Source organism: Siphateles boraxobius, unplaced genomic scaffold (assembly GCF_051911475.1).
Source record: "Siphateles boraxobius isolate OS27281-9 unplaced genomic scaffold, OSU_SipBor_1 65, whole genome shotgun sequence".
NCBI classification, from domain to species: Eukaryota; Metazoa; Chordata; class Actinopteri; order Cypriniformes; family Leuciscidae; genus Siphateles; species Siphateles boraxobius.
In genome coordinates, this window is record NW_027509192.1 from 18,227,501 (window position 1) to 18,249,264 (window position 21,764).

Sequence of the window (21,764 nt, forward strand, 5' to 3'; positions counted from 1 at the left end):
TTAATATGAAAAAAGATGCATCACCATGTGATGACAAATTACTGTGTGTAGAGATGAGAGCTGCCGCGATATCCAATTATTATTTGCATATCTATGCTTGAGGGGGTCATAACATTTCTCAATCATCTGTTTCTATGATATGTATTTTACATATGCTAATGTTACACACTCAGACACATGCATTTGCTTGCATGCAACACCCTCCAACGAAAAATATTTTCATTTAAGAAATATTATTAACTAAGAAAATGCACATACACTATTTAAAAACGTTAATGGCCAAGTGTGTTTAATATGGGGACTCACTTAGTAGCGTTTAGGCAAACTAATCTGTGTGAAAACATTCATGTGCAAATTTCGCTTTGAACTTAAAGGGATAGTTCAACCAAAAAACTGAAAATGATCCCATAATTTACTCACCCTCAAGCCATCTATATAGTGTATATGACTTTCTTCTTTCAGACGAACACAATCTGAGATATATTTAAACATATCCTGTGTCTTCCAAGCTTTATAATGGGAGTGAATGGAGGGTGAGATTTTAAGCCGAAAAAAATGCATCCATCCATCATACAAGTACGTCTCCAGGGGGTTAATAAAGCCTTCTGAAGCAAAGCGATGCGTTTGTGTAAGAAAAATATACATATTTAAAAATGTATTAGCTATAGTAACTAGCTACTCGCAGATGAACGTACCCATTCTGCGCAAGTCGACTTACGCCACAAAAAGCAAGAGAGGCAAATAAAAGGGGGGGGGGGGGGGGGGGGGGGTATAATGTGTTACTTTGTTCTTTGTTGTTTGAGTATACTGTAGAAAAGACAATGTTTTATTAAGATGAAAAAGTGTTTTGAATTTGTTTTGTAAAATAAAAGTCAGAAATTAAATGGGATCCTTTATTATATTTACTGCACTTACCCTGTAACTACACAGAACAAGGGGGTAACAAGCGCCACTTTAATTTACAGCCTTAATTTACTTACTATGTAACAATACGAAACAACACTATTTGCACAGTAATTACAGAGAAAGGTACTCTTATTAAGAAAAAAAAAGAAAAAAAAAACGTTTTAATTACACAGTATATTTGCCCTGACATTTAAGTGTCATTGCAATACAATGTGATAAGGTAAGTACTAAGTACTACATGGTACGTTCTAAACTAAAATCATAGCAGAAACTAATTTTTTTGGCTTAACGTTAAGTAGTTTAGTAAGAAAAGCCAATAAATTCAATATTTATCATACTGTGCTTACATACAGCTATATATATATAGCTTATATATACGTATATATATATATATATATATATATATATATATATATATATATATATATATATATATATATACGTATATATATATATATATATATACGTTTAATTTACAACCCGCAGATGTCAAAATTACCCTGTAACTACATTGCACAAGAACATATTTTGCCAGAAATGTGATACAAACTTTTATACAACAGACGTACAATTTTTGCCTGGAATATATTAACAGAATAGGTAGCCTACCTGTTAGTTTTAAAATAATTACATTATAAATGATTTGCTTGTATATCTGGTTGTACCCCTTTATTACCCAAAACTTAACATAATTGTTCCCTTATACCTACACGGAGGGACACTATAATTACAGGAACGTACACCATAATTTTGGTTTACTTACGAAGTTCTTTGCAGGTTGTATATATGCTTGTTACCCCTTTATTACCCAAAACTTAACATATTGTTCCCTTAAACCTACATGGAAGTACACTATAATTACAGAAACATACACCGTAATTTCGGTTTACTTACACAGTTGTTTGCGTGTCGTAATATAAAGTGTTACCAAATCCTCTGACATTTCTCTCTAAAATTTCCTAATTTTAGACTTTGTGACTGGTGTTTTGCTTTGCTCTATCCTCTGCGATTCTGCGTTCATCATTGCGTCATGCATCGGGTCAGGAGTTACTCAACTGCTGGAAGCTAGTTATTATTGCTAATAAAGTTTTAAATATGGATATTTTTCTTACAAAAACCCATCGCTTCGCTTCAGAAGGCCTTTATTAACCCCCTGGAGCCGTGTGGATTATTTTCTATGATGGATGGATGCCTTTTCTGGGCTTCAAAATCCAATTGCCTATTGATTTTAGAGTTTTATAGTAGAGAGTAGACACTTTCTGGTATTTACAGGAATTTTGGGATTTACATTGGGAAAGTGAATCATTGCATTGTTCATTGTGAACATGTATTGTTAAATGGCTTTCTGAGATGCATGTGAAGGTGTTTCACAATTCAGTGCACTATCAAACTCCATCAGAGACGTGTTTCTCGTGTCCTTGAGAGCCATTCGGACTCATTAAAATGCCACGCTCGTAAAAGGTAACAAGAACAAGGTAACGAGACGTGGGATGTGATCATAAGACAATGTTCTGCAAGAGTACAGCGAGATCACTAGGCCATTACGTCATGAGTTTTTCTTTCTTTTCCTCAGACATTACTCCGAAAAAGGAGAAAGAAAAAAAGAAACAAATGAGGCAATTCTTAACATACAATTGTTAAGATCTGAGGTCTGAGAACCAGGAGACCTCAGCAAGTCTTCATTTGTAGTCTAGGAGAAATTATAAGGCATATTATTACAGAAATGTCAGTTCCACTTCCAGTTTAAGTCAAGCTTTGTCTTGAAACGCTCTTCCTGCTGAGTGTGTGAATGCTATGACTGTGTGTGTAAAGAAGTGTGATGTTAGCGTGACGGAGGTGAAGAGAACTGACTTCTTATGAACCGTGAAGACTAAAGGTCCTCAACGTTACTGTGACATTTCAGGCCAAAATCAAAAGAAAAAGAAAAGAATTCGATTTTGCATAATGAAAATTAATTTGCATTATACGATTATTTTCATAATTAATCACATTTCCCCCCTCAGATTTTCATTATTATGATGCAATACCTTTTATTTTTTACTTTATTACAGTAAAAAATAAAATAGAATAACTCAATCAGCATGAATAGCATAAACAAACTAAATTAAACAGTACAAATACTAAATAGAAACACAATTTAATGCAACCTTGCTGAACATAATTATAGATTTTTTTAAATTTCTTTCCAATAAAAAAATAAATTCTTACTGCCCCAAACGTTTGAATGGCAGTGTATATTGTTACAAAAGCTTTCTATTTCAGATAAATGCTGTTCTTTTTCTTTCTATTCATCATTGATAATAATCAGAAATGTTTCTTAAGCAGCAAATCATCATATCAGAATGATTTCTGAAGGATCGTGTGACACTGAAGACTGGAGTGATGATGCTGAGAATACAGCTTTGATCACAGGAATAATTACATATTAACATATATATTTAAATATAAAACAGTTATTTTAAATTGTAATAATATTTCACAATATTACTGTTTAACTGTATTTTTGATTAAAGTTGCAGCCTTGGTGAGCAGAAGTGACTTCTTTTAAAAACATAAAAAAAATATTACAAATCTAAAACTTTTGAACAGTAGTGTGTGTGTAGTATAAATAAATAAATAAATATATATATATATATATATATATATATATATATATATATATATATATATATATATATATATATACACTACCGTTCAAAAGTTTTACATCTGTAATAAATTAATTAATAACATATTTTTTATTAATGTTATAATAATGAGTTTTTTAAATGAATTTTCTCACATATTTTCGCAATCAATCAAAAAAAATCATAAAACAAAATGTTTTTTTTATGTTTTATTTATGCTAAACATATTTGTTCTTTTTTTTATTATTAATTAAACAAATTATTTTTTTGATTATGGGGCAAAAAACAAGCCAGATATGTTCCTTACAGGTTTCAAGAGATTCATCCAACATAAGACGAAGAATTCCCTTGACCCTTTGCACCAAGAAAAAAGACCGTTTGCCCCTAGACATGCTCATGATTTGGATTCAATGGAGCTCTATAGCATCTCAGTAAATATTCTGTCCCGTCTTTCTCCTGTCAAAGTGTTTAACACAACCGTCCGACAAACTGACAGATAGCAGTTCCAGAGGGACCTTGACTTTTTATTCATTTATTCAAGGCAAAAGCAGTTTTTTCTTGGTTGGAATATGCTTCCTCTGTGAAGTGAGAAAGGTCACAGTGATAGCGGATGTGTCTGGACAAGCTGAGGTATCTCCAAACACACAACCTCACCGCTGATAAACGCTCTTCCTTTGAACCGTCCAACTAGCTTTACTATCTGCTCATCAAACTTTAAACCACACTTTCTCTTTATAGACGAGTCACAGGGTTAAGGTTCCCCACCAAATATAAGACAAGAGAGTCAGGAAACTCCTACACAAGTAAAATCTTGTTCATTCGGTCCTAAAATCCCATCTTTCTCTGACTGCTAGCTGAGCGTATTTATTATACATGAAAAACACAGAGGACATTTGCAACCAAAGCAATATTATCTGCACCATGTTGTCCAACATAAGGCTGGAATAAACTACGACTTTTGCTCCAATTTACAGTCTGGCTGAGTCGACAATAATTGTCGAAAGTGTGCAGTTTTTTTTAGTGTATAATGGGCACAGAATAGGATTTTTTAGCTTCAGACTATGTTTTCATCCAGTCAGAGGACATCAAAACATGTTTGACATTTTGAGCCGATTTCAGAACACATATAGTAGTGTATGACGCTTCTGAAACCGGAGCGGTCCTTGATCTACCAGTGATGCAATAAAATACAATAGAAATACAATAACATTACAACATTACATAGCTCGCGTAACAAATTAACTAACGCATCCAAATGCAATTGACTCGTTTTTTCTTTTTCTGAAAGTGTATGTCGTTTAGGCCGTGTGTCCACCAAAAAGCGTTTTTTTCCTGAGGCTAGCGTATTTCTCTAATTGTTTCCAATGGGAGCGCTGAGTTTTTAAAACACAAGGCGCTTAGCATCTATTTCACACTGAATATTATCTACCGGTCGCCAACAGTTGAAGAATGTTTAACTTTGGGTAAAGCGCAGCGCTCATCACTGTCACATTTTACCCAGCCTTCCAATCACAGTGGAGGAGGGGCGGGACAAATACCACACCGACCAACCGCCACATTCTGCTTGTACAACGATAAGAAATGACTACAAGAAGCACATCTCTTCATCCAATACTGGTGCCAGAGGCAGTACGCTACATTGTATCACCAAACAAACTATTTGCGAAAACAGATACTAGTATCAGTTCTGTGGTTATTCTGTTTCATAGCACATGTAGCGTCTCAACTGGAAAAACGCTGCGCCACCGAAGCGAGTGAGGCATTTCAGAAGATCGGACACACAGCCTTAGTGTATGATGCCCAGTTTTTCATGTAACCTTTTATTAAGTCGGCAAGTGCCTAGAATTTTTTAATTTGTTCTGATTTTAAAAGTCACATAGTGAACGTATCCTCATGCCTTTAGGGTCGGTATATCTTCAGGTTCAGTGTTAAAAATGCCAATGTGAAAGCTAAGCGGACCAGGACTAAATATGTAAACTACAAGTGTGAACACACCCTAACATTACTAGTTAGTACCATGATTAAAATTAAATTCAAATTTAGTTTATATATATGGACCTGATGTTATGTAACTAAAAGCATAAAAACATCTGACATGATCCCATCAGTTCAAACTCAGTAGTTTGGCAGAACTTACCGGTAACCGTTTCCCGGCTTCGACCTCGATCATTCCTCGCAGAAGGTTCTGGCAATCCGGTGGGATAAAATGGGGCATGTGAAACACACCCAGCTTCACTTTTTCTAACAAGTTTCGTAAATTATCATCGTCGAACGGCAGAGCGCCCTGAAAGAAAGACACAGACAACAAAAGAAAAACAATGCTTCAGTCTGAGGGGAAATACAGAGTAAATAAGGATTGATGTAAAATAGAACAAATTAGAAGAAAAGTGCTTAGAGGATTGACCCATAAATGCTACGTTTTCATTTATTAAATCTTGCTTTGCAACTTTTTTATGTGTGTACTGCTGACATGCTATAGATGAGGATGAAGAAGTTTCATTTCTGATGAAAAAACAAAACAGGGGAATAACAAAAAACTAAAGAGACAGGATGAGAGTATAAATGCACTCCAATCACTATGGATCTGAGAGGATTTTGTGTATTCAGCAGAGTTTGTCTGCCAGCAGTCAATTTCATTTTTGGTTTTTGTACCGTCTGCCTTTCTACATCAGGTCAATATATATATATATATATATATATATATATATATATATATATATATATATATATATATATATTTCATAAAGGGATGAATGAGTGAACTTCAGAAGAACAAAGTAAAAGAAGAAAAGAAAAGAAAAGAAAAGAAATGTGAGACGAGACAAAACAAGATGCAATGAGTTATGAAGACTGACAAAATGCAAAATAAAGGAGGTGAAATGAGTTGAGACAAAATTAAAGATTGATGAGGAGGTGAGACATAGTGAGACAAGACGGCTTAAAGTGAATGAAGAAACAAGAAAACATGAGATAAGACTAAATGAGATGCCATTAGAGTAGACAAAACAAAACGGGTTTTGATGGGGTGAGACCAAATTAAAAAAGAGCAGAGACGAAAGATAAAAATCTCAATATAATATAAGATGAGAATTGCCAACAAGACAAGGCATGGTGACACAAAATGAGACAATGAGATGAGAGCAGTGATCCTGAGAAAAAAAGCAAAGAGAGGAGACAAGACCAAATTAAATGCAACATGGTGAGATAAAAGAAACGAAAAGAGAAGAGGAGAAGAGATGAGCAGAGAAGAGAAGAGAAGAGAGGAGAAGAGAGGAGATGAGTAAAGATGAGAAGAGATGAGAAGAGAAGAGGAGATTAGTAGAGAAGAGATGAGAAGAGAAGAGAAGAGAAGAGAAGAGAAGAGAAGAGAAGAGGAAACAATATGGCACGAGACCAAACAAAAGGGGACAAAATGAAATGCAACAAGACAAAATCAAAAAGATGAGACAGAGTGAAGAGTCAAGGTGACGTGTGTCGGTGTCTCGGTGTGTCGGTGTGTCTGTGTCTCTGTGTGTCTGTGTCTCGGTGTCTCTGTGTGTCTGTGTCTCTGTGTGTCTGTGTCTCTGTGTCTCGGTGTGTAGGTGTCTCTGTGTGTCTGTGTCTCGGTGTGTCTGTGTCTCTGTGTGTCGGTGTGTCGGTGTGTCGGTGTCTCGGTGTGTCTGTGTCTCGGTGTGTCTGTGTCTCGGTGTGTCTGTGTCTCGGTGTGTCTGTGTGTCGGTGTGTCTGTGTCTCGGTGTGTCTGTGTCTCGGTGTGTCTGTGTCTCGGTGTGTCTGTGTCTCGGTGTGTCGGTGTGTCTGTGTCTCTGTGTGTCAGTGTCTCGGTGTGTCTGTATCTCATTGTGTCTGTATCTCATTGTGTCTGTGTCGGTGTCTCTGTGTGTCGGTGTCTCTGTGTGTCTGTGTGTCGGTGTGTCTGTGTCTCTGTGTGTCGGTGTCTCTGTGTGTCTGTATCTCGTTGTGTCGGTGTCTCTGCTTGTCGGTGTCTCTGTGTCTCTGTGTCGGTGTCTCTGTGTGTCGGTGTCTTTGTGTCTCGGTGTGTCGGTGTCTGTGTGTGTCGGTGTGTGTCTGTGTGTCGGTGTCTCAGTGTGTCGGTGTCTCGGTGTGTCGGTGTCTCTGTGTCTCGGTGTGTCTGTGTGTCGGTGTCTCAGTGTCTCGTTGTGTCTGTGTCTCTGTGTGTCGGTGTCTCTGTGTGTCTGTATCTCGTTGTGTCGGTGTCTCTGTGTGTCTGTATCTCGTTGTGTCTGTGTCGGTGTCTCTGTGTGTCGGTGTCTCGGTGTGTCTCGGTGTGTCGGTGTGTCTGTGTGTCGGTGTGTCGGTGTCTCAGTGTCTCGGTGTGTCTGTGTCTCTGTGTGTCGGTGTCTCTGTGTGTCTGTATCTCGTTGTGTCGGTGTCTCTGCTTGTCGGTGTCTCTGTGTCTCTGTGTCTCGGTGTCTCTGCGTGTCGGTGTCTTTGTGTCTCGGTGTGTCGGTGTCTGTGTGTGTCGGTGTGTGTCTGTGTGTCTATGTGTCGGTGTCTCAGTGTCTCGGTGTGTCTGTGTCTCTGTGTGTCGGTGTCTCTGTGTGTCTGTATCGTTGTGTCTGTGTCGTTGTCTCTGTCTCTGTGTCTGTGTGTGTCGGTGTCGGTGTGTGTCGGTGTCTCTGTGTGTCGGTGTCTCTGTGTCTCTGTGTGTCTGTGTCTGTGTGTCGGTGTCTAGGTGTGTCTGTGTCTTTTTGTGTCTGTGTGTGTCGGTGTCTCTGTGTCTCGGTGTGTCGGTGTCTGTGTGTGTCGGTGTGTGTCGATGTCTCTGTGTGTCGGTGTCTCTGTGTCTCTGTGTCTCTGTGTGTCGGTGTCTCTGTGTGTCGGTGTCTCTGTGTGTCGGTGTCTCTGTGTGTCGGTGTCTCTGTGTGTCTGTGTCTCTGTGTGTCGGTGTCTGTGTGTGTCGGTGTCTCTGTGTGTCGGTGTCTCTGTGTGTCTGTGTCTCTGTGTGTCGGTGTCTCTGTGTGTCGGTGTCTCTGTGTGTCGGTGTCTCTGTGTGTCGGTGTCTCTGTGTGTCTGTGTCTCTGTGTGTCGGTGTCTGTGTGTGTCGGTGTCTCTGTGTGTCGGTGTCTCTGTGTGTCTGTGTCTCTGTGTCTCGGTGTGTCTGTGTCTCTGTGTGTCTGTGTGTCGGTGTCTCTGTGTGTCTGTGTGTTTGTGTCTCTGTGTGTCTGTGTGTCGGTGTCTCAGTGTCTCGGTGTGTCTGTCTCTCTGTGTGTCTGTATCTCGTTGTGTCTGTGTCTCTGTGTCGGTGTCTCTGTGTGTCGGTGTCTCGGTGTGTCAACGAGATACAGACACACAGAGACACCGACACAGAGACACAGACACAACGAGATACAGACACACAGAGACACCGACACACAGACACCGACACACAGAGACACCGACACAACGAGATACAGACACACAGAGACACCGACACACCGAGACACAGACACACCGACACACAGAGACACAGACACAACGAGACACAGACACACAGAGACACCGACACAGAGACACAGACACAACGAGATACAGACACACAGAGACACCGACACACAGACACCGACACACAGAGACACCGACACAACGAGATACAGACACACAGAGACACTGAGACACAGAGACACCGACACACAGAGACACCGACACACAGAGACACAGACACACTGAGACACCGACACACCCGAGACACAGAGACACCGACACACAGAGACACAGACACACCGAGACACGACACACCGAGACACCGACACACCGAGACACAGACACACCGACACACAGAGACACAGACACAACGAGACACAGACACACAGAGACACTGACACACAGAGACACAGACACACCGAGACACCGACACACAGAGACACAGACACAACGAGACACAGACACACAGAGACACAGACACACCGAGACACAGACACACAGAGACACAGACACAACGAGACACAGACACACAGAGACACTGACACACAGAGACACAGACACACCGACACACCGACACAACGAGACACAGACACACAGAGACACAGACACACAGACACACAGAGACACCGGGGCACAGAGACACCCCGAGACCTCATGTTCCTTTTCACAAAATACCATTTCTGATGAAAAAGGCTCGATGATGACATTCTGAAAACATGACTTTATCTTCAATATTCATCACTCTTTTCAAATCAGAAACATAATAAAATGTGTTTGAATGTTTGTGACTTTCTACATAATTTGACTTGAACTGAAGGGGAAATATCTGGCTCTTGCAAAAATGAGTCTTTAATCTTCGTTCCATACACTGACTGCAAACATATTTCATGTTTCTCAGAAGAAATTAATGAATATGGGTTTAGAACAACATGAATTTGAGTAATTGTTGACAGAAATGTTATATTTGTGTGAGGTAAAGTCTCGAGTGACTCACCACTAACAGAGCGAAGAGAATGACCCCACAGCTCCACACGTCTGCTTTCCTTCCGTCATACTTCTCTCCCTATAACACAGCAATAACTCGCATTACAGATCAACTCTTCCATTCATAATTCTCTTTTTTCTTCCACAAAGTAAAAGTAATACTCACCCGGATCACTTCAGGACACGCATAATGAGGAGATCTGTGAAAACACATCAACTGAGTTACTGGCAGTAATAACTGTGTACAATAATCTCTCAGCATTTTTATCTTATTTATTTAATTTTTTATATTTTATATCTTACAAATACCAACAAATATATATACATATTTTTTAAATAATGATTTTATTATATTTTATTATAAAAATATTTTTCACACTAAATGAACACAGAATAATTAGAATTATATAAAATAATTATATATATATATATATATATATATATATACAGTATTGTAAAATTTATTGTATTAATTACATTAATAAGTGATTAGTGATAGTTTAAAATCTATTTGTCATTGATTCATTTAAGAGATTTGTTCAAAAACACTGATTCATGAAACAAGAGAAGTCTTTGAGTCATTGAATCATTGAAAAAAAATAATTACATAAATTAAAATAAAATATTAAATTAACATTTTGTCAGAATCTAGTCTATTCAGAATTGTGAGAGAATCTCTATTTAATATATATATACATATTGTGACAATTATCATGTTTTAGTTCAAATATATGTTGGCCATTTTTGTACTGTCTATTGTCACAGTGGTGCATATTAATACATGAATATAAGATATATATATATATATATATATATATATATATATATATATATATATATATATATATATATATATATATATATATATATATATTCTCAATCTATTCAGATTCGTGCAGCTCGTATATTCATGTATTAATATGCACCACAATGACAATAGACAGTACAAAAATAGCCAACATATATTTGAACTAAAACATGAAATATGCCGCATGGGGCTTTCAATGAATATTTGATCTTTTTGAACTGATTGACTAAAAAAAACTAAAATTTTCAGAGCACAGAAATACTGTACAATGATTTCTGAAGGATCATGTGACAATGAAGTCTGAAAATCCAGCTTAACCATAGTGGGAATAAATTACATTTTAAATAACATTAAAGTAGAATATAATGATTTAAAATTGTTTTAATATTTCACAATGTTACTTTTTCACTGTATTTTTTTTTCAAATAAAGTCAAGCAGAAGAGACTTCTCTCAAAAACTCTTCTGCAACATCTCCTGATCTTACTCTCTCCAAAATAATTTCTGTCACTATATTATTTCTGTCTAACAAAAAATATAAAATCATGGAAGACAGCGCAGATGACTAGAAAAGCTGTAACACCCAGAAGCAAAAGCGAATGAGTTTTAGTGGTACTGATCCGTGACGTCTGACACTGTTTGCTTAGAATGATTAATATCAAGATGTGGATGGAGGGACACAAAGACACACTAAAGAAGAAGACAACATCTTCCCGGAGTAATTAGGGTCACAAAATGTTGACAGCACTTCCTGTTACGCCAGCTGACATCCTGTCTCCATTAATCTTTCCTGACAAATCCTATTCTACAGCAGTGTTGTGCATCTACACATGATACTCTTTCTCAGAGATAAACAGGCACGTTCAGAGTTAATCATATTATTGGGAGAGTTTCTCAATAAGCTGCAAACATCTCCCATCATCCCTCAAATACCTTTACAAGCGCGCATCTATGCAAATGTGAATCCAGTTAGTGAGAGCTTTTTCTTCTCATCTGAACGTGCTCGACTTGAAGAACTCCAGCTGCATACAGAAACACTACAAACGTAGACTATAAAGCTGCCGTTCGGGTTTAAAGGCTCCCTGAAATCAAAATGTACGTTTTTTACCTTTTAGTATGAATATATTAGCCTTAAGGTTATTAATAAGCTGGTGTGTGTGCAAAACAAATGACAAAATTCACATTTAGGAGATTTAAGCATTCAAAACTTACAGTCTCTCACTTCTGCTAAAATGGATAACAGATTTTTATGACATCACCACAGACTTCAATTTCTCATCACATCTACCGTCCAATCAAATGCTCTCTAGAATCTAAAGCTCCGCCCCTTACGCTATAAACACCACCTGCTCAAAGCGACCATTGTCACAGAGCAATATGGGTTTGAGATGTGTGTTCGGTTGCTCAAACGCTCCAGTTTTATTACATATTCCAACTGGGTTATTTTTTCTGGTCAAATCCCAGGTTGAGATTTTTGGGCCAGACGTAACAATCCAGTGTTTGGGTATTTTTTTGTGTAACCCAGATCATGGGTCAGACGTAAGAACCCATTGTTTGGGTAGTTTTTGTGTAACCCAGATCCTGGGTCAGATGTAACAACCCAATGTTTGGGTAGTTTTGGTGTAACCAAGATCCTGTGTCAGGCGTAACAACCCAATGTTTGGGTAGTTTTGGTGTAACCCAGATCCTGTGTCAGGCGTAACAACCCAATGTTTGTGTAGTTTTAGTGTAACCCAGATCCTGTGTCAGGCGTAACAACCCAGTGTTTGGGTAGTTTTTGTGTTACCCAGCTCCTAGGTCAGACGTAACAACCCAGTTTTTGGGTAGTTTTTGTGTTACCCAGATCCTGGACCAGACGTAACAACCCAGGGGTTGAGTTATTTATCGTGGGCTTTTTGCGCCCTGTTAAGGAGAGAGCAGTGCAGCTCCGTCAAAATGGTGTATGTCTTCGGTATAATACAGGTTTGTGTACATTATTTGTATCTATAAATTCGTTATTTTTCTGTATATCGTTTAATTGTATGCAAAGCAACATACAGAGGCACCTAAGTGAGTCATCTGAGTCACATAAGCAAAGGTTGCATCAGTGTGCAAGCTGCATAAAATTTTATGATTTCATTCAAAAAAAGATACAGAATATAAATGCTTAAAAAGCTAAAATATGTTCTCAGAACTGTACACTGAATGTTTATGGACAGGTTATTGAGTCAGTCATATTTCGGCTACGAGTGAAACGCAGGGCTGCAGTCTGAAGTTAGAAGTTCCCCCGCAAAACATGACACAAGCTCCGGCACGAGATCCAGTGCCGTTTCAGTGGAAACGGGACAACTGGTCCATTACACTTGAATTACTTCTAGCTTAAAAGCATGCAATATGTATACAAAACTATATAAAATATACAATACTGTAAAATATGTTTTTTAAAAAAAAAGGAATTATCAGTGGTTGTGTCGAGTATTTTTTTTTTAATTTTAAAGGATTTAAGTTAATTCGTAAACATTAATTCATGTATGAAGTAAAATAATAATAAAAAAGCTAGTACTATAGTAAAAATGAATCAACCCATTATGCTGGGTTAAATAAACAACCCAGTTTGCTGGGTAAAATTAACCCAACATGTGTTCTGTCCCATATTTACACATGCCCTTGGGTTGAAAACAACCCAAAATGGGTTGTTTTTAACCCAATGTTTTTTCGCGTGTAACGTCATGATCGACAGCTGTGATTGCGAGTGAGTCTGCGGGACCGGGAGTGTGGGCGGGGCCTTGATACTGTGTACACCTGACGTAATCGCCAACGACCGTTTCTGGGATATTTTGGCTTAATTTTTCTACATGTGCCATTCATCTTTTTTTTACATAAAACATTGCTGAAGCTGTTCAGCACACATCAAAACAGACTTCAGTTTCACTCCAAACGTATCGGCCTCAACACATTAGCCTAGACCGGCCGGCTTGATGAGCATTGTGATTCTGATGGCATAACCACCTAAAGCAGGTGCGTTACATCTGAGAGATCAAAACCAATCTGATGTTTTAAGGCCGTAAAATGCTTTCATTGTTTATGTTGATGAGGAAGGCAAATTAGAGCTAAAAATAGAGCCATTAAGGGATGAGTTTATGGAGGATCCCTGCAGTACGTGTGCCGGATCATTTATCCACTCCAAGCTGTTTGCTAGAGCTCATTTCCCCTCTCGTTCCTGCAAAACTCCTCAACCAACGACAGCAGATATTAGATGCCTCATAACTGATGTGGGTGTGCAAACCATCAGACATATGGGTTCAAATGTGTCTTTTTGCTGTAATGTACAATGATCATTAAGCCAAAATGGTGCATGGTAATAGGGATACAAAAATAAACACCGTAAACACTAGCGGAAGGCATCCATGAAGCTCAGAATCAATAATGGTCATATTATCTGACGCCGGACTGGATAAAAAGGCATTCATTGGTCTGAGCCAAATCAAATGCTACACGAATAAGGGAAAAATCTGTATAGAACTATAGATTAATTATATTAATTATATAAATGATACATTTATTAAATAAATGTGTAAATGATAAAAGTTTTTAAAAGAATGAATGAATAAACAAGTGTTTTTGAAAGAATGATTATATAAATAGATTAAATGTTTTTAAATGAAATCACAAATTAATGGATTAATGAATGAATAAGAAATAAATTGAACAAATATTTTTAAACTAATGAAAGAATGAGGATTTAATATAATTAATAAATGAATGATTTTTTAAAAATTAATGAATACATGGAGAAATGATTTAAAATAATTAATAATTTAATAGATTTAAAATGAATAAATTAATTCATTTTTAATAAAAGAAATTAAATGAATTAATGAATACATGAATAAAATATTTTAATGATGAAAAAGGATGAATGGAATAAACGAATTAATTAATATATTGAGAAATGTTTTAAAAGAATGAATGATTAAATAGATACAATATTTTTAAATGAATGAATGAATAAATACATGAATAAATTAAATGAATAAACAAATATTTTAAAATTATTAAAAAAGAATGAATGAATGAATGAAAGAATGAATATTTTTAAATTAATAAATGAATGAATGAATGGTTATTTAAATAAATGAATAAATGGACAAATAGCCTATTTTAAAAGAATGAATGATTAAACAGATAAAATATTTAAATTAATTGATAAATGGATAAATTAAATGAAGAAATATTTTGAATGAATGAATGAACATTTTTTAAATTATTAGTAAAGTAATCAATGATGTTTTTAAATTAACAAATTAATGAATATTGAGAAACTAGTTTTGTAGTTGGGGGGGGGGGGGTCACATGATCTCTGCTGTCTCCGTTCATAATGACTAATAAACAAAAAACACTAAAAACTAATAACAATAAAGTTGCTCTACTTTTGCATAAAAGTTCAACTTTTCTTGACTTTCTCAAATCTACAAATAAAAAAATATATATATTTTTGACTTAAATTAATTAATATTGTATATCCATGTAAACTGTGTAATACGTGTGGTTAATGTACTGATACTATCACAAAAGAAACCCCTTCAGGGTGGAGTTTAAAATATTTCGGGGTCACTGGAAACGTCAAGGACATTGGGCCCAGAATCAGCACAAAGCTGCTCTGGAGATCATCACTGTAAGGATGATGGGACCCGAACGCCGATGTTGAGTCAGGGCGCTGGGAGGCTTCCGTGACTCCCTGTCCTGATCCTGACCCGAGGTGTCCGGGAGGTGCAGGACGGTCCCGTTTGACCTCTGCAGAGCTGTGATCATATAACATGAGGCGACTCGTGCACGGGAACGACCGTGCTGATGTTATTTACACTGGGCTCTAATCTATGGCCATGTCTGAGTGTAATCCTAAAGGTCGGGCAAGCATGGCAAAATTAATCAACTGACAAAAGGCCAAAGGTTTTATGGCATATGTGGGGTCGCTTTTTGAAAGGAGAAATGATTACATTAAGAAAGAAATAAAGGGCAGTAAATGAGTCGGGCTCCTATCTCCTCTCACCAGGCCTCGACCAAACAACGGAAGAAAAGAAAGCATGGGTTTTCATGACAGATAATCACACTTATGATGTAAGATGTCAGTGTCTTAAAACTCAGATGAGCTTTCATTGGTTGATTCCACATCGGTACACTGACAGTTTTTAATCTCAACTGGCAAATGGATGAATTGTTCATTTATTTAGCAATTGCGTTCAATTGTTCAAAAGTGAAATTATAAGTATTAACAAGGTATTCAAATAAATTATATTTTTAACTTTCCATCAACATGATTTTAGTACCATTGAGATGCTATTATAGTTTTATATTTAATATTTTAAAATTTACATTTTAAGTTTAGTTTAAAAAAATGTATGTCAATATAGTTTTTACTCATTTTTTTCTACAGTTTTAGTTTAGAGTTTTTTAATACATCAAGTTAAACTAAAGCGCCTTGACAACTAAATGTAATAAAATAATAATTTTTAAAAACATTTAAATGCAGTTTGTTTTACTCTAAGTAAAACGTTTTTTAATGGTTTTAGTTTTAGATGAAAATATTCTTCAAAGCATTTCCACAAAAAGTTTGAACAGCACAACTGTTTTCAACATGATGTTTGGGTCGCAAAGATCTGTGTGGACTGTGTGACTGACAAGAAGTTGAAGGCAGTGAACGATGACACGTTTGGGAAAATCTGAGGGTACATTTACTCAACAATGATGTCCTAAAAACATTGTCAAAGCGATCCCCGTTCGCACAGATCCACGGAAACGACTAAAAGCGCTGAATTCTGCCGCCATTAGATAGCGATGTCACTTTGTACTGCGCCTATAGACTGAACATGTAATATTCATGTGTATGAGGTCACCGTTTTCGCAAATTCGAGTTTTTGTAGTTTACATGGAGACGATATACGTATCGCTTTCAAAAACTTGCACTTTGAAACCCATTTTTAAAAGTTTGTATTTTCAGGCCCTCAAAACGCCACTCTTGTGTAAAATCAACAGCCAAAACGCATAAAACGTTTTCCGTTTTTAGTTGAAATCTGTGTTGTGTAAACAGCCCCTTAGAAGAGACGTACAGGTCAACAACTGAAATATCTTCAGATATTTACAACTCAAAGCTCCTTCCTAGCCTGTCCCAGAACCTTGGCAGAGATGCTTTTACTCATTTCAGTTGCAAAAAAAGTTAGCCAATCATAACAGACATTTTATATATTGAAGTCTTAAAGGTACAGAAGTAAAACACGCCAAATTATTGACCGACGCCAGTCCATGACATTATCAGCGCAGTGAGTCCATTCAAAAAAGGTTTTTTGGCACTATTCGTTTCACTTAAATATCTTTTCTTAAAATAACACACATATATTTAGATTTCCGCTAAAACACTATTGTATTGTGCTAAATTAACTTGAACCATTTAAGTCTCCACTATACTTAATTATCAGTCTTTAAACTAATGTACTGCATTTCATTTCACCATTGAAAAAAACAGATATGACGATTTCAAAACGCAATTTGATGATGATAAATATGCAATTTGGTGCAGTTGCTGATATTTATATGGCCAAAAAGTACATTTAAATTCTGATCACATTATTTATATAATATAAATCAATTAAATCTTTATAGTTGTGTAACAGACTACTTACATAAAGTGCATATAAATATGAGTTCTCACTCTATATCTCAGAATATTATTTCTTAGTAAGATGTTTGGTTTTTATGATCAAAGCTTTATAACTTGTATATTGGGGGCAAAACAAGGCAATACAATAATGATTGACAGATTTATATTCAAATAAATGTTCCTCAAAACCCTGATGCATTATATTTGATACTCACATTTTAACATGATTTTCCTAAAAAACAACATTTATGGATAAACAAGTAAACATAAGTCCAGTAAGTGTTCATCTTAGAATATTAATAATGATATAAAAGTATTTCTTATTAAAATCTATGCACTATATCTATAAAAAAAATCTATAAAATCTTAATTTAAAATTCTTTATTAAAATCAGTACTTTTAAAATTATACTAATTTAGAGGTCTTAGAATTGTGCATATCAGATATGATACATTCTTTACACATATATTTAGTGTGACTAAAGCTGAGCTCAAGGAGGGACGAGGAGAATAACTGAGGTCCTATATGACCTGAGCTGAACACAGTGCTTGTCCTCCTCATATATACGTGTTATGATAATGCTCATGTTCACTCACCCACAGCTGGTCTCCAGCAGACTGTCCCCCACCTGCAGGGACGCCATCCCGAAGTCTGCTATCCGGATGTTATTCTTCTCGTCCAGCAACAGGTTCTCCGGCTTCAGGTCCCGGTGACTGTTCCAGAGGAAAATCAAGGACAAGACAAAGAAATATTCAAATGACATGTGAAAGCTCTGGCCTAATGGTTATAGTCGGACTGGTAACCCGAAGGTCGCGTGTTTGATTCTCAATACTGGCAGGAGAAAGGCATCTAACCCCCAATCACTCCCCGGGCGCCACAGCCAACGGTGTGTCACGGTTTCCAGTGTGTGTGTTCACTACTCGCTACTCGTAATGTGTGTGCTCCAACTTGGATGGGTTAAATGCAGAGGACAACTTCTGAGTATGTTACAGACTTGGCCTTCACATGTCACTTTCACTTTCAATTTCAGTTTTCAATTATCTCTGTTTCTTCTCTTTCTTCCAGCACTGCTATTCTACAAGTCCCTGTGTCAGGAGATGACAGATGCCGTCTCAGTGTCTGATGTTAAGCTCTCCTCTGACCATGAGCCGACATGAACAAGCTTCTTCAAACTGTCTTAATGAATTTAAAGCTTTCTCTTAATTCATCTGTTGCCCCGCTTTTTTACTGTGTGACGCAAGATGACAGTTTACAAGTTTTGGTGCATAAAAAACAAAAGTATTGTGGACAAAACAAAACATACCAGGCTACAATGTGAACACAAAACAAAACAAAAACAAAACAAAACAAGCCAGGCTACAATGTAAACAAAACAAAACTAAACTAAACTAAACTAATCTAAACTAAACTAAACTAAACTAAGCTAAACTAAACTAAACTAAACTAAACTAAACTAAACTAAACTAAACTAAACTAATCTAAACTAAACTAAACTAAACTAAACTAAACTAAACTAAACTAAACTAAACTAAACTAAACTAAAAAAAACAGGCCAGGCTACAATATGTGCAAAACTAAAACAAAACAGTGCACACAAAAAAAGTGCAAAAAACAAACAAACAAAAAAACACCAAAGCAAATAAAAAAATAGATTTCATAAAATAAAACTCTATTTAGATTAAAATGCATTTTAAAGAGTTTTAAATGATTAAAAGAAGGAACAAAAATACAGAAAATATGGCTAATTTCAAAACACTTTCATAAATCTTAATCTACTAATAATAGTGTAATATTCTCAGCTCAGATTAACTTTTAGAAAATTTTAATCGAGGTCCACCAGAGGTGGGTAGTAACACGCTATTGTAACGAGGTTAGATGTTACGGGAAGGAGGAGGCGGGAACCGGCGAACATTTAAACAATTTAACAGTCCAGGCCTGTTCCTCTCTCTAACTCCACTGTCGTCGCTCTTCCTTTTATGCTTCCACTCCTCCGTGAGGTACGAGACCGGTGCGTCACGCAGGTGTCGCTCATCAGTGATCACGCCACCGGCCTCGTCCTGCTCACCACTGCTATATTTACTCCCATGACATTTACTTTTTGGAGAATATGTATATTTAAAGGTGGGTGTACTTTCAGGCCGTGTGTCCACCAAAGCATTTTTTCACGCAGCTGGCGTATAATTCCAATTGTTTTCAATGGGAGTGCCACGTTTTTTAAACGCCATGAGTGTAACGAGGTGCTGAGCTTGTAATTGACGCTCAAGCGCTGAGCGTTCGGCGTTTTTTACTGGTCGCCGAGAGTTGAAAAATGTTCAACTTTGGGTAAAACGCAGCGCTCATCACTTTCACTTTTTACACAGCCGTCCAATCACAGTGGAGGAGGGGCGGGACAAATATCACACCGACCAACTGTCACAACATTCTTTCTGTACAACGACATCAACCAGCCGAGCTAACCGAACAAAATGGATGAAAAATACATTTTTAGTATGAAACAAATTATCTGCGAAATCAGTTACAAGTAAACACTGCTGCGAATATTCTGTATCATAGCAACGAATCGTCTCAACTGAAAAAACACAGCGCTGCCAAAACGCTCTCAAGCACCAACAGCTAGGCGTTTTCAGCAGAGCGCCTAGCGTTTTCAGCTGGCTAAAAACGCTTTGGTGGACACACGGCCTCAATCTTACTCGAGCGCATTTCTAATGACAAAAAAAATTCTTTTACTTAGTTACACTGGGCAACACTCCTGTCGTTAGCACACTGTCTCTTTTAACTGGGGCATGATCGATGACCCATTCACGAATAAAATAATTATTTTAATTCTATTGTAATATTCTATTGACTTCATCATCATCTTTCTTGTTCTGAATCAGATGCTAAGTAACTACTACTCACTAGTCTTTTCATTGGATACTTTTCTACTCTTACTCAAGACATGTTTAAAATTTTTACTTTTACTACAACTTGAGTAATTATTTCCATTAGTACTTTTTTTACTTTGACAGAGTACAGATTTTGGTTACTCTGAGGTCCAGAGAATATTGTAGGTAAAGATTTCATTTTACGGGATTATGAGTCACAGATAAAAATGTGACTCACTTTTTTTGTGAATCTACATAGAGTAATAGATATAAAAACATGTTAAAACAACGATATTCTCTTCAAATGTTGTTTCAAATAGCATAAAGTTGTCTGAAAAAACAATGTTATATTAGTATATGCATTACAGTATGACAAATGTGTGTGATTACAGTTGTAGGATTGTTTTGTTTCTTTTTCTTTTTCTGATTTTATTTTAATTTATTTTTGTCATAACCATTTGTTACTTGTAGTGTTTGTTTGTTACTTGATGGAAATTTAAAGTGACAGTGACACTCAAAGTGAACATAAATAAAAATAAAAACACAGAAACACATTTATGAACCTGAATCTCATATGGACTAATAAAACTGAATATGAAAAGAGTTATACCTCAACGATGTTCATGGGACAAATTGCAGAGGTGAGGTTTATTAGCCGTCACACTGGTAACATCAGTAACAGCTCTTTAAAGCCTATTCCTGACACATTAACGTGACCCAGGCGCCGTAATCTCTCCTGAACAGAAACGGGTTGCTGATATGATCAGCGACTGACTATATATTTTCCTAATCGAACAGCTGTGAGGTTAATTTCCACCCCTCTGGTCTAGAGGTTAATGGAGAAACGTGGGAAAGCGAACTGCATGTTAGTTAGGTTGTGGTAATAAAACATCCTGTGATGTTTTTGATAGTATGTTGTTGGTTTTGGCCACTGAGGGCGCAGAGGCACCAAATGTTTCCCCAGTCTGCTGTGAGATCTTAAATTGCCTATTTATTGGCCCAGTGATAGTTTAAAAATGTTACACACACGTTGTTGTGTTGTTTGGTGATAGAGATCTGCATTTAAATGTTGCTTAATATGTTTTTTTATGGTGGCCGTCAAAACGGCAGTTCTGGCTGAAGTATTCCTTTCTATAAAAACCTAATAAACTGTATCTGTTTAGCATCTGCATGCTTAAAGACTACTGTTCAACAAGCGAGTGAGTGAGTGAGTGAGTGAGTGAGTGAGTGAGTGGATGAGAGAGTGAGTGAGTGAGTGAGTGAGTATGTATGAGAGAGTGAGTGGATGAGAGACTGAGTGAGTGAGTGTGTGTGTGTGTGTGTGTGTGTGTGTGTGTGTGTGTGTGTGTGTGTGTGTCTGTGTCTGTGTGCGTGTGCGTGTGCGTGTGTGTGTGTGTGTGTGTGTGTGTGTGTGTGTGTGTGTGAGAGAGAGAGTGAGTGTGTGAGTGAGTGAGTGAGTGAGTGAGTATGTGAGTGAGTATGTGAGTGAGTGAGTGGATGAGAGAGTGAGTGGATGAGAGAG

At 36.9% G+C, this 21,764-nt stretch overlaps 1 protein-coding gene across 12 annotated transcripts in view; it reads right to left on the reverse strand.

Annotated features, from left to right (window-relative positions):
• Positions 1-21,764, reverse strand: part of brsk2a (BR serine/threonine kinase 2a) — a 237,867-nt gene that overhangs the window by 44,081 nt on the left and 172,022 nt on the right. For all 12 annotated transcript variants that reach the window (XM_077211329.1, XM_077211324.1, XM_077211328.1 and 9 more), the window contains exons 5-8: positions 17,975-18,091; positions 10,105-10,138; positions 9,949-10,017; positions 5,671-5,817 (exon numbers count right to left, since the gene is read on the reverse strand). In XM_077211329.1, coding sequence (XP_077067444.1) covers positions 5,671-5,817; positions 9,949-10,017; positions 10,105-10,138; positions 17,975-18,091 — 367 coding nt within the window. The remainder of the gene's footprint in view (positions 1-5,670; positions 5,818-9,948; positions 10,018-10,104; positions 10,139-17,974; positions 18,092-21,764) is intronic.